Consider the following 13825-nt stretch of genomic DNA (forward strand, 5'->3'; position numbering starts at 1 on the left):
GGGATCTGCTCCTTCCTCAAGTGTTGCACGAGGGCTTCTCAGAAAGCCAAAAAAAACCCAGAGGAAAAGAGTCCCAGGGGCTTGCCAAGGCTGTCTCTTGTTATCAGCCCCTGTGGCCTTGCTGAGTGGTGTCTGGGAAGGCAGCCAAGCTGAGCTCTGGAGCAGGATGGGGCTGGAGAGAGGCATTTGGGATGCAGGTTTGGAACTGGGCTGAGCCTCGGGCTGAGGGCCCTGCAGCTGAGCAGAGGGAGGAGAGAGGAGAGGCTGCTTGGGTTTCTGCACCAAGGGGGGTTGGCAGAGCAAATCTTGGATGGGGACAGAGGAGGAGGAGGCAGTGAGAAAATCAGCCTGAGGTGGTGGCACAGGTGGGTGAGAGATGGAGCTGCTGTGCTGGGAGGAAGGCTGGGATCAGGGCACCTTCTGGTCCTCTGAACCTGGATGAGAAGCAAAGCTCAGGTCCCAACAATCCTCCAAGGTTTGCATCCCTGGATGATTCAACAGCTGTGTGTCCATGGGAGGGTGACTTGGAGCATCCCCCAAACAAGGGGGTCCCACCACCCAGGAGTCCTGCCCGGGCTCTCTGGGGCACGAGGAGCAGGGCTGGAGGCAGCCCAAGGCCAGGAGGCTGGCCTGAGTGGCTGTCCCTCTGCAGAACCCGCTGTGCAGCGACAACGCCTCGTCCGTGTGCAGCACGGTGGATTACAAACCCCCCGCGCCCGAGGAGGAGGAGGTGGCAGAGGAGGCTGAGGAGAGCAACGAGCCCGAGGAGTGTTTCACTGAAGGTGAGGGGCAGAGCAGGGCTGGACACCCTGGGGACAGGGGAGATGGGTGTGGAGGGGGGAAATGGGGCTGGAGGGGCCACTGCCAACCAGCTCTTGCAGCACAGGGACCCCCAGGGACACCCAGGCTCCCTGAGCTCAGCCCCAAATCCTCCTGTACCACCCCAGAGATGATCCCCATGGAGCTCCCCTCATGCACCCACCTAAACCCAGCAGGATCCTGGTCCAGCTTCCACCAGGGAAGGTTTAAAATGCCAACAAAACCAGGAATAGTGGGAACACCCTGGCCAGGAGTGACCCCCACCCTGTGTCCCCAGGCTGTGTGAAGAGGTTCCCCTGCCTCTACGTGGACATCACCAGTGAGAAGGGGAAGACTTGGTGGAACCTCAGGAAAACCTGCTTCCGCATCGTGGAGCACGACTGGTTCGAGACCTTCATCGTCTTCATGATCCTCCTCAGCAGTGGGGCACTGGTAGGTGCCACCTTCCCCTGCCCCGAGGGCCCTGCAGCAGCTTCCCAGCCTGGGGGAGCCCAGGGAGGGGACAGCCCTGGCTCTGGGCATCTCCTGTGCCAAACAATCCAGCTGTGGGCAGATGTTTAAGTTCAAACCCCATTTGGCTCAGCTCTAACATCCTCCAGGAGCCTTGGTCACCCTCCCCAGCAGTCCTGGACCATCACCCACAGGCTGTGGTCCATGGCTCGAGGGGATGCCACTGCCTACAGCCCCCACTGCTGCTCTTAATGCCAACTCTGAACCATCTGAACCATTTATTGAGTTTCCTGTGGTTCCTCATTTCAGCAGCAGCAGCTGTCAGGAGATGCTTGACAAACAGTTCATGGTTTTTATTTTGCTGTTCATCATCTCCATCAGTGCCTGGTGCCCCCTCTCAGAATCTGGGTGTTCTGTTAAATCAACCTGATTCATTATCAGTGTTGGCCTGGTGCTTTTCTCTGAGTGTTTGGGCTGGATTTAACCCAGGAAATACAAATTTCTCTGCAGGTTTGGAGGTGAAGAGAGAGGAAAGGAGAACAGAGGGACTGAGGGGCTTTTCAGACACACTTTACATGTCTGCAGCTCGCTCTGAGGTGGTTTGGGGATGTCTGAGGTTGTAGCTGGTGCAGGAATTGAAAGCTGTGCTTCCCCAGCTGTGCAGCACCTGGTCACCACACCCCTACCTCCGAGTGCTCACTCAACACGTGGGTGTGGCACTCCCCCAAACCCCTCAGGGCACTTTCAAACCTCCCAGAGCAGCCCAGGGTGTGGGTTGGTGTCCTGGGCCTTGAGCTGAGACACCTGGGAGTTGGATGCAGCTGCACTTTGGCTTCAGTGACGCTCTGCTTTGGGTCCAGCCCCACAAAGCCAACAGGGACTGGACCCCACGTGGATCAGGTCCTCATGGACCAGCCATCCTTGGGCTCCCAGCTTCCTGAGCCCTGGAAAGCAGGGCTGGGAGGAAGGCTGGGATCAGGGCACCTTCTGGTCCTCTGAACCTGGATGAGAAGCAAAGCTCAGGTCCCAGCAATCCTCCGAGATTTGCATCCCTGGATGATTGAACAGCTTCTGGGCTGTGTGTCCCTGGGAGGGGGAGGCATCTCCCCCCCTGGAAGGCAGGGAGATGCCAGCAAGGGTGTGCTCTGGGATGCCACAGGTCCCATGGAAGGATGTGGCTGTCACAGAGCTCCGTGGGGTCCCATGGAAGGATGTGGCTGTCACAGAGCTCCGTGGGGTCCCATGGAAGGATGTGGCTGTCACAGAGCTCCGTGTCCCTTGCAGGCTTTCGAGGACATCTACATCGAGCAGCGCAAGGTGATCCGCACCATCCTGGAATATGCAGACAAGGTCTTCTCCTACATCTTTGTCATCGAGATGCTGCTCAAGTGGGTGGCCTATGGCTTCAAGGTGTACTTCACCAATGCCTGGTGCTGGCTGGATTTCCTCATCGTGGATGTACGTGATGAGCAGGGCCAAGCCAGGGGGCTTGGGGCATTAGGGGCTGCTGTAAATGAACCCAGATTGTATTTTAGAGGATAAGGGGGTGGCTGTGGAATGAGGGCTTGTAGCAATACTTAGAATAATGGTCCCCCACAGGAAGGAACACTTCATTCCTGGTTGCAGGAACCTTTCATACCCTTCTGTTTTACACCCAAGCCAAGAACAGTCCCTGCAATTTCACCAGGCCCAGCAGAGCTGTGAAGGGACGCAGGTCTCCCAAATGGTCCATGACAGAGCAATCTGTCCTCTCTGTGCCCCACATCAATCCTGCCCTCACACTCAAGGGGTGTCATCCTGCCCCTGGATCCCTGGAAGTGTCCAAAGCCAGGTTGGACAGGGCTTGGAGCACCCTGGGACAGTGGGAGGTGTCCCTGCCATGGCAGGGGATGAGACTGGATGGGCTTTAAGGTCCCTTCCAACCCAAACCATCCTGGGATTCTGTGACCCTTGAGGTGTCTGGCCGTCAGGGACCCCAAGGACTCAGTGTCTGTGTCCCAGGGCTAGAGGATGACCACAGCCTGAGGGACTGGGGAGAGAGCAAAGGGCAGGAGCTGCAGCTGTGTTTCCACCTGAGGTGCTGCTGATCACTTGGGCTGCTCCTTCCAGGTGTCCCTGGTCAGCCTGACAGCAAACTGGCTGGGATACTCCGAGCTGGGAGCCATCAAATCCCTGCGGACACTGAGGGCTCTGCGACCCCTGCGTGCTCTGTCCCGCTTTGAGGGCATGAGGGTGAGTGTGTCCCCATGTGCTGCTGGCCCTGACAGGGACATGACAGCCCTCGACATCACACACATCCCAGCTGGTTTTCAGGGGCTCCAGACTGGTGGGATCAATGCTAGAGTACCTCTGGTCCAGTCTGACCTCACTCAGTGCTGCTGGGGAGGGCAAGGCTGGGCATGGGGACATGAAGGTCCCATGCAGGTTCCCCAAGGTCTTTTCTGTCCTTGCAGGTGGTGGTGAACGCCCTGGTGGGTGCCATCCCCTCCATCATGAACGTCCTGCTGGTCTGCCTCATCTTCTGGCTGATCTTCAGCATCATGGGGGTGAACCTGTTCGCAGGCAAGTACTACAGGTGTGTCAACACCACCACGGGGGAGCTCTTCAACATCGACCACGTCAACAACAAGAGCGACTGCATGGCCCTGCTCTACACCAACGAGGTCAGATGGGTCAACGTCAAGGTCAACTTCGACAACGTGGGCTTGGGATACCTGTCCCTGCTGCAGGTGGTACGTCACAACATCGGGTGTCACCGTCCAGGACGCGTGGAGCAGGGCGGTGGGATGGGCGTCAGGGCTGATGTGGGATGGGGTTTCTTAGCTGCTTCTTAGCTCCAAAGCTGGTTTTTAACACAAAAAAAAACCCTTAGGAAAGGAGGGAAACTCTAGCCAAGAGGAAAAGGGGTAGAAGATGGGAGGGGAAGGTTTCACCAAGGAGCAGATGTGTGCACAGATGGGTGCAGCAGCACCAAGGCTGGGACTGCAGAGCAGCCCCTGCCCAGCATGGGGTGCAGGAGTCAGGAGGGGAGGCTCTGTCTTACCTCTGCACCCCTTTGGAAAGTTCAGTCTGCTCCAGCCGTGGGCTGTGGGGCTGTGTGTGGGGCGGGTGACGACTGGAAAAAGGACACACGTGTCCCCTGTGGGCAGGGGGCGAAGGCAGCCGGGTTCCACTGAACTCCCCACAGCTGGGCCAGGCAGCAAAGGGGAACTGCTCACCACAGCTTTGACAAAAATATAGATGTGGGCTCCATTACTGGGCAGGCTGGGGCTACTCCCATCAGATCCAGGGGAACTGGTGGCTGCAGAATCGGAAAACAACCCCAGCTGATCACCCTGCTTCTAAATTCAGCTTCCTCTTCAGCCTTGTTGTTCCATCAGATTCAGGAAACAAAATGTGCAGACCTTTTGTTTAACAAATCAGCAGCAAAAGGCTGTAAGAGATGCAGTGGAGACCCTGTAAAAGACTTGGTGTGGTGTTTTGGAAGGTCAGTGGTAGCCTCAGTCCCAGAATGGTCCATGCATATTCACCTGGGAATTTCCATATTTCTGGGACATTTTTCTTGTGGATTCAACCCCTGTTCCTCTCCTGCCATTCCCACAGAGAAGCCAGAGTGCTCAGGGCCAAACCCCTGACATGCACCCATCACCTTCCCTTTCTTCCCAGTCACAAACAATTCCCAGAAAATACATTCTTCACTGCCACAGAATCTCAGAATCCTTTGTGTTGGAAAAGACTCCAGGTCTGACCATTCCTGTTCCCACAGGCAACCTTCAAAGGCTGGATGGACATCATGTACGCAGCCGTGGACTCACGTGAGGTGAGGGGACACGCAGAGACACAGGGCTGACTCCAGGGCTGGATTCCCCTTGGCAGCCTGGGAACAGGCGCCCAGAGCTGAGGCTGGGATGGATCCTTGGCTACAGCATCACCTCTGGCTCTGCCTTTTTTTGGTGCTGCATCCCACCCATGACTTCAGCCAGGACATGGGCTACAGGGTGGAGAAACCCCCAGAACGTATCAGATCATGGAATCCCAGCGTGGTTTGTGTTGGAAGTGACCCTAAGCCCATCCAGTGCCATGGGCAGTGACACCTTTCACTATCCCAGGGTGCTCCAAGCTCTGTCCAACCCAGCCTGGGGCACCTGGGCAGCCACAACATCCCCCTGCTGAGGTGCACAGCCTCAGAGAGGGCAGCCATGTGTCCCTTCGCCACCCATGTCATTGTCACCTGCAGCCTGGCCCCACACTGGGCTCCCAACCTGCCCCACAGCTGGGGCTGAATCTACTCCACCCAGCTTCAGTTCCAGGGGCCAAAATCCCTGTTCTGCTCCCACTGCTCCCACCTGGAGGGCTCGTTCTTCTGCCTGCTGTGACATGATGTTCTCTGGGACCCCTCTAGCTGGGAAAGCTCATCCCATCCTGGAGAAAGTACCTGGCTTGCCTTGAGCAATCAGTGGGTTATGAGAACAGAGCAGCCAGCGTTCAGCCATGGGGTTCAAGGAGTTATTAAAAAACCCCAAGTGTTTGAAGAGTGATGTGCAAAGGCTGTTCCTACTGTGATCCACACCAAAAGTGTCCCCACAGCAGAAGGGATTTCCTACTGTTCTCCAGTTACACTGGGGGTCACCCCATACCCCTACAGGCCTGAAGGGGTGATTTTCATTGCCTTTTTTTAGCACCCTTTCATCACCCTCTGAAAATTCCTCAGGCCTCTGCCCCACCTGGGGCAAAGCTGGTTTGGGAGAAAATCCTCCCTGTTCTGCCAAGAGCTTTCCTCAAAATGGGAGAAGCCAATGGGGTCACCTTGGGGTGTGTCTGGTCAAGCACAGAGCAGGATTAAAGGATGCTCCTTGGGATAATGAGCATTGTCCAGGGTTGTCTGGCCTGTCACCCAGCTGTGCTGGTGTGACAAATTAATGCACTTTTCCTTTCCCCTCTCAGATATATTTCAGCCCTTGGAATACTGATTATTGGGAAGAAATTAATTTCTCATTAATATCACTGCAAAGGACATCCTTTCCCATTCCCCAGCCCATGCTGTGGGATCAGGGGGCAGCATGTCCTTGTCTCTCAGTCTGTCACATGGATGTCCCTTCCCATGGCTGCTCCCACTGGGAACACACAGCCAAAATTTTGGAGCAGCCACACCCTGGCTCTGTCCAAACACCACAAGCCCTTGTCTGGAGGCTTGGGGACACCTTTTTGGGACGGGGTCAGCCTCACATTTCCCATCTCTCCTGGCCAGATTGAAGAGCAGCCACAGTACGAGATCAACCTCTACATGTACATCTACTTCGTCATCTTCATCATCTTCGGTGCCTTCTTCACCCTGAACCTCTTCATCGGTGTCATCATTGATAACTTCAACCAGCAGAAGAAAAAGATGAGTATCTCCTGGCTCCTGAGGTGCTGCTCTAGGCTGGAGGGGGCAGCACAGCACTGGGGTGATGGGACCAGGGCCATCATGCCTGGGACAAGGATGGATCCCAGGATTCTTGTCCATTAGTGGCTTCCTGCACTGGGCAAACAGCACGTGGAGCTTTGTGTCCTGGTCACAGCAGTTATAGAGGACTTAATTTAAGGGTGCAAAGGGAGGAATCAGAGGGAGGCTGTGTTTTCTCTTGCCTGGGCCATCACTTTTATTTTCTTTTCCCACCCTGGCATCATTTCCCATGCACGAGATTGAGACACAACTTCTGCTTCCAAGCCAGCAGCTCAGGACTGCCAGCCCAGAGCAGGGAAGGAGGGTGGGCAGGGCCAAGCACACTGATGGTGCTGAGCAGGGTCTGCAGGACACAGAGAGGACACCTTGCTCCCAGCAGGATCTCCGAGGGGCTGGAGACACTTGGTGGGGAGGGACATGGTCAGACACACTTAGTCAGAGGAGAATTCCTGAGACTAACAGCAATGATTCCCTTTATACTTTGGAGGCAAAGACATCTTCATGACAGAAGAGCAGAAGAAATACTACAACGCCATGAAGAAGCTGGGCTCCAAGAAACCCCAGAAGCCCATCCCCAGGCCAGCGGTACGTTGGGCTCATCCTCCTGGAGTGCAGCACACAGGGAACACTTCAAGCCACCAGCTGTCCCAAAGGGAAGACCATTTGCCCCATTGTTACTCTTCTGACAGGACCCGGCCAAGATCTGGGACTTCAAAAGAGGGTGACATCAGGCCACCTCCTTTGGGTCTAGCCCTTTAGCCCTTGGTCTGCTGGCAAGGGCAGTGATGGGGTTTGTTTTGCAGGAATTTGGAAATTTTTCCTAGTTCAGCTTCCAGCCCTCTCTGGAAGGGAGTTGGGCTCAGGGAAACTCCGCTTTCAACCCCCCAGAAGGGACCCTGGTCCAGCCAAAACATTCTCAGTTGTGATTTAGGTTTTGTAGCCCTGCACATGGGAGGTCCTTCCCATGTGTTAATTTGTGTGCCCTATTAGCTGGGTGTAATTACCAAGTGGCTGTGCCCTTGCTGGCACTCCTGGCTGTGGCATTCCCAGGTGTGCTCCATCCTGAGAGGCATTAGGAATCCTCCCCTCATAACTTTTGGGACTGTGAGAGCTGTGCTAGCTACAGCCCACACTTGTAAATATGGTTCCTTTTTCTCTTTCTGTTGTGTTTTTTGTTTTGCTGCATCTGTTCTGTGTTCCCACCTCTTATCTGGTGCTCCATCATTGCCTTTGTGTCCCTCACTGCAGAACAAATTCCAAGGGAAGGTGTTTGACTTTGTTACCAAGCAAGTGTTTGACATCACCATCATGATCCTGATTTGCCTGAACATGGTGACCATGATGGTGGAAACAGATGACCAGAGCGAGCTCAAAACCTCTGTCCTCTACAAGATAAACCTGGTCTTCATCGTCATCTTCACCGGCGAGTGCGTGCTCAAGATGTTCGCCCTGCGCCACTACTTCTTCACTGTGGGCTGGAACATCTTTGACTTCGTGGTGGTTATCCTCTCCATCCTAGGTGAGTCCTGCTGCTCCCACCAGTCCCTCAGGGGTCCCACAGGACAATGAAGAGTGGAAGTGGTCTCACCAGTCCACACTCACTGGGCTGTACTGGACCCCGCTTGCACCCATCCTTTGAGCAGGGGGAAGCCAGCAGGACCCTGAGACATGACAGATGTGAGGCCACTCCAGGCTGGGTGAGGGGCTGGGGATCTCTGCTCCTCCTGTATTGTTGTAATGGGCCCCCAGCCCGTTAATAATTAGTATAGACTCTATTATTCACAGAAGGTTCATTAATCTTTATTTTAAAACTTATTGTTCTTATAGATAGTTGCAATACAAATGGACTTAATTGGTCCTCTAATTCAAACACCATCACCACTGGCTAGTTAAGAAACCACCCTTTGGTAAACAAATCTCCATAAGACATTCCACATGATCACGATACCAGGTGCAGCAAGTTAAGATAAGAATTGTTTCTTATTCTTTTCACTGATCTTCTCACAGCCTCTTCCCACAGCGATGCCTGGGAAAGTTGTGTTTCTCTCTGTGGCCAGAGAGCTGCTGCCACACTCCTTGGTGTTATTAACTTTGGTGTTCTCTTTCTCTGAAACAGAGCAGCCAGAGTTTAACCCTTGGGTCTGTGCTCAGAGATTATTTTTTAATGTTTTCCTGTCACTGGAGGAGCCATTGGAGCGGCCTCACCTCACTGTGTCTGCCCAGGTGGAGCCGAGCAGCTCCCCTTCACCTCCCATTGGTGGCACAGCAACTCATCTGCCCTTCATCCCTCCACAGGTATCGTCCTCTCAGACATCATCGAGAAGTATTTTGTGTCCCCCACCCTCTTCAGGGTCATCCGGCTGGCGAGGATCGGCCGCGTGCTGCGGCTGATCCGAGGAGCCAAAGGCATCCGGACGCTCCTCTTTGCCCTGATGATGTCCCTGCCCGCCCTGTTCAACATCGGCCTCCTGCTCTTCCTCGTCATGTTCATCTACTCCATCTTCGGCATGTCCAACTTCGCCTACGTCAAGAAGGAGTCGGGGATTGATGACATCTTCAACTTTGAAACCTTCGGGAACAGCATCATCTGCCTCTTCCAGATCACCACGTCAGCGGGGTGGGATGGGCTCCTCAACCCCATCCTCAACAGCGGCCCCCCGGACTGCGACCCCGAGCTGGAGAACCCCGGGAGTTCAGTGAAAGGAGACTGTGGGAACCCCGCCATCGGCATCTTCTTCTTCTGCAGCTACATCATCATCTCCTTCCTCATCGTGGTGAACATGTACATCGCCATCATCCTGGAGAACTTCAGCGTGGCCACGGAGGAGAGCAGCGAGCCCCTCTGCGAAGATGATTTTGAAATGTTTTATGAAACTTGGGAGAAGTTCGACCCGGATGCCACCCAGTTCATCGCCTACAGCACCTTGTCTGACTTTGTGGACACCTTGCAGGAGCCACTCAGAGTTCCCAAACCCAACAAGATCAAACTCATCACCATGGATCTACCAATGGTTGCTGGGGACAAAATCCACTGCCTAGACATCCTCTTTGCTCTGACTAAGGAAGTGCTGGGAGACTCGGGAGAGATGGATGCCCTGAAGGCCACCATGGAGGAGAAATTCATGGCTGCCAACCCCTCGAAGGTGTCCTATGAACCCATCACCACCACCCTGAAGAGGAAGCACGAGGAGGTGTGTGCTACCAAGATCCAGAGGGCTTTCCGGAGGTACCTGCTGCGGCGCTCGGTGAAGCAGGCGTCCTACATGTACCGGCACAGCCAGGACGCGCTGGGCGAGGACGCGCCCGAGAAGGAAGGGCTGATCGCCACCAAAATGCAGGAGATTTATGGGAACACTGGGACAGATGTGGACACAGCCCCTGCCCTGGGCCTCAAGCCCATTCCCAGCTCAGAGACGCCCCAGGATGCTCCTGAGGAAGCACAGGCTTGGGGTAAGAAACACGTGGTGAAAGAGTCGCTGGTGTAACACGAGGAGATTCCACCTCTGGCCCAGCCTGAAGAGACTTCATTTGTATCTCCTGTTCAAAGCTCTTCCATGCACAGATCTCTAGATCTTAGATATTGAGCTAATTTCAGACATTTCAAGCAACCACCTTGAATTTCAAAGCAGGATCTCCTCCTGATCCTGGGTTTTACAGCCCACTGCACTTGCAAATAGTTAAATTCTTTTTCTTATGAGAACTCAAATGTGAAATCTGTTGTCGGTGAAAGAGAAACAAGTTAGTTTTGAAATAATCTCATCACGGTAATGATGGTTTTCAGGCGTGAACAGAAGAGTATGGTTGTCCTTTCACTTAAAGTAATTATTTATTAATGTTATTTCACAATTAAGAAATTTTCCTGTATTTTATTCTTCCAGAGTGCAGCCAAGCAACCAGTAAAGATGAGCCAAGTGAAATAATATTAAGAATAATTACAGAAAACAGAAGGTTTTGTGAACAAAAATCTCCAAAGTCTTAAAGTAGCACCTTTCTTTTGCACCTCTGAATAAGCTTGATTATTTTTTGTTACATACAAGAGAAAGTGCAATTATGTCTTAAAAATTGGTTTGCAAAGCCAAAGCAAAGCATCTGCAGATTTGTTCTCAGGGTTAAATATCATGTTTTCAAGGTCTCTGAATATGCATTGAAAGCAGAAATCATTCAGGTCTTTGTAGGACGAATGTAAACACTATTTATAGTCAGGTTTTACTCTCTTTTCCCATTTCCATCCAGGTTTTGTGGCAGGAAAGCAATGGGCAAAGGTAGGATTTGGAAAACATCCTCCAAGAATCCCTGGTCCCCGAGACAAAACTCTCCAGGGTTTGTTTTTTTTTTTTTTTTCTAGCCCTGTTGCATGAGGAACCATCCCACTGGAGTGCTTTTGGTTAGCATTCCAAATGTCCTCTTCATTAGTGTTACTTAATGAGATGCACCCCCAGGGATCAGAGCAGATGTTTGAACGATCCTTTCCACACACTGCCTTAGGGGTGCCCTAAATCCCACCCAAGCCCCAGGTGGCTGCATGGAATAAACAATCCCACTGGGGTGTGAATCCCAAAATCCTCAGGCAGAGCATCCTTCCCTAGGCTGGGGCTGCAGAGAGGCCCTGGTGGCACTTTCTGGGTGAGCCAGGCAGGTCCTCACCAGAAACCTCCAGGCAGAGGAGCATTTTCCCAGGGGGAAAAGGGATTTGCTGTTCTTCACACAGGTGAGCAAAAGGAAAGTAAATCCAGGAAAATGGCCTGGGCACAGCTGAGGCTGCCCCTGGATCCCTGGAAGTGCCCAAGGCCAGGCTGGACAGGGCTTGGAGCACCCTGGCGTAGTGGAAGGTGTCCCTGCCCATGGCAGGGGGTGACATTGGATGAGCTTTGAGGTCCTTCCAACCCAAGCCAACCTGTGATTCTCTGAAAAGTGGAGTTCACCTCTAATCACCTTCTGCCTTCAAAAGGGAAAAAAACCCTCTTGAGATCAAAACAAACACGAACCAAAACCTCTTCCAGTTCAAACAAGGCTGTTGCTGAAGCCAAAGGCTCTGTCTTTTTGTACTCTGATGATTCTCTTCTCTTCCCGGGCTGCTTCGGGCGCTGCCATCACAGGTGCCCCACGGCCAGGCTGGCCAGGAGCAGTGCTTGGCTTGGACCCACGAGCTGCCAGCCAGGTGGCAGAGCAGGGGACACTCAGCTTGTCCCCTGTGCCCTCATTTCCATGCCGATGCTCCCCGCAGCAGGAGCCCGAGCTGCTGTGGCCGGCGTTTCCGTGGGAAGCACCCCTGGCATGGCAGTCCCCGCCCGGACTGTGGTTCACAATCGATGCTGCTTCTACGTTTGTGTCGTCGGGGATGGGGAAATGCCCCAGAGCAGGGTTTGTGTGAGCTAAAGCCGTTTTTCTTTGTACATTTCTTATAATAAACAACTGTAAATGATCTGGTATTACGGTACCAAGTGTGTTGGGGTGTTTTGAGGGAGGAATGTTTTCCCTGTGCTGGGAGGGGTGAACACCCCTTCCCTTGGCTCCCTGTGCTCAGCCTTGCACCTGCCAACCTCAGCAGGTCCTGGGGGTCTCATCCCGGACAGGAGCCCCCAGAGCTGTCCCCTGGGACCTCCAGCCCAGTTCCCAGAGCCTCTGCTCTGCTCCTGATGCCATCCCCCGGAGCCATCAGTGCTTGCCGGGAGCCACAGGAGAGGCTGCCGTGGGCTCGACCAAGAACAGAGGAGGGTTTGGAGAAGGTTGGAGCCCCCGAGTTGCCCCACACAGGCTCCAACCCCACCCCAGCATCCAGGAGGGAGCAGGTGAGCACCCCCGGGAGAGGACAGGGCTGGGGGAAGGAGGCTCTGCGTCAGTGCGGAGGAGCCGCCCGGGCCCCGCTGACGTCCCCGGGGCCGCGGCTCGGTTCGCCGCTGCTGCCGCTGGAACAGCTCGTCCCGGGGCTGGCGTCAGCCGGGCAGAGCCGTCTGTGCCAGCAGGCGGGGGCTGCAGGGCCGGGCAGCTGTGCTGGGCACGGTGAAACCCGACCCCGCTGGACAGGGAGGGCTGGGCAAGGTGGGGAAGGGGCAGCTGCCGGCGGGGGCTCTGCCCTGGGAGCCGTGGAACCACAGTGACCCAGGCGAAGAGGCGTGGGGACGTGGGACCCTCCCCGTGGGGCCACCAGGTTCCCCTCCACCCCACATCAGGGGTGCTGTAAGCACAGGGGTCTGCCCTGAGCCCCTCAGTGCCTTTCAAGGGTGCCAAGGAGCCCTCGGGCAGCACGGAGCTGATTTGGCCACTGTCACTGCAAATCCTCTTCAGTTTGTGCCCCACTCCTGGTTTTACCTCCCAGGGCTTCCCCAGGCACTTCCAGCAGCCCAGTTTCCATCTGCAGCCCCAGAATGCCACAAAAACCCCTCCAGTGCCTGCCAAGCACGTGGGCATCCCTTTTTCTTTGTCCTGCTGGGATATCAGGGCCAGGCTTTGCTCTTCCATCCAGACCCAGGGGTGATGGCAGCAGGGACTTGGCAGCACTGCCCCACATACAGAAGGCACATCTCCATCATCATTCCCTCATGGAGCCACTTTTTCTCAGGGAAAATTTATTTCTCTTGTGCCTGTCCCTTTGTATGCAAAGTCAGGCTGGGCTGGTACTCAGCACCCATCAGATGCTCAGAACTGGCAAATACCCCACCCAGCCTGCAGAAGATGAAGGTTTGGGGAGGCCTACACAGAACCAGGAGAAGGCACATCTCCCATCATCATTCCGTCATGGAGCCACTTTTTCTCTGGAAAACTTTATTTCTCTTGTGCCTGTCCCTTTGCATGCAAAGTCAGACTGGGCTGGTACTCAGCACCCATCAGATGTTCAGAACTGGCAAATACCCCACCCAGCCTGCAGAAGATGAAGGTTTGGGGAGGCCCTGGGCAGTGGCACCAGGCTCTGGGGACCAACAGGACTGGCAGAAGTACCCAAAGGTGTTTTTCACTGGAGTTACAGTTCAGTGCTCACCCACAGCTGCTAACGAGCAACAACCGGGGGGGGCAGAGCCTGGGGGAAACTGCTCCTGCAGCAGAGCTCACCTTGGGGGCCTCGCTGTGCTTCTCTGGGGCCTGGCTGTCTCCAAGGTTCCATGGAGAAGGATC

General features: G+C 54.6%; 1 protein-coding gene across 2 annotated transcripts in view; it reads left to right on the plus strand.

The window, feature by feature from the left end:
* SCN4A (sodium voltage-gated channel alpha subunit 4) overlaps positions 1-12134 on the plus strand; it is a 47198-nt gene extending 35064 nt beyond the window's left edge. For both annotated transcript variants that reach the window (XM_039701049.1, XM_039701048.1), the window contains 10 exons: positions 653-782; positions 1097-1251; positions 2554-2727; positions 3379-3501; positions 3723-4001; positions 5036-5089; positions 6518-6655; positions 7196-7300; positions 7964-8234; positions 9011-12134. In XM_039701049.1, the coding sequence (XP_039556983.1) occupies positions 653-782; positions 1097-1251; positions 2554-2727; positions 3379-3501; positions 3723-4001; positions 5036-5089; positions 6518-6655; positions 7196-7300; positions 7964-8234; positions 9011-10200 (2619 nt within the window). In that variant the 3' untranslated portion in view covers positions 10201-12134. The remainder of the gene's footprint in view (positions 1-652; positions 783-1096; positions 1252-2553; positions 2728-3378; positions 3502-3722; positions 4002-5035; positions 5090-6517; positions 6656-7195; positions 7301-7963; positions 8235-9010) is intronic.
* The last annotated feature ends 1691 nt before the right edge of the window (positions 12135-13825 follow it).

Source organism: Passer montanus, unplaced genomic scaffold (genome assembly GCF_014805655.1).
Source record: "Passer montanus isolate IOZ18808 unplaced genomic scaffold, ASM1480565v1 scaffold148, whole genome shotgun sequence".
Taxonomy (NCBI): domain Eukaryota; kingdom Metazoa; phylum Chordata; class Aves; order Passeriformes; family Passeridae; genus Passer; species Passer montanus.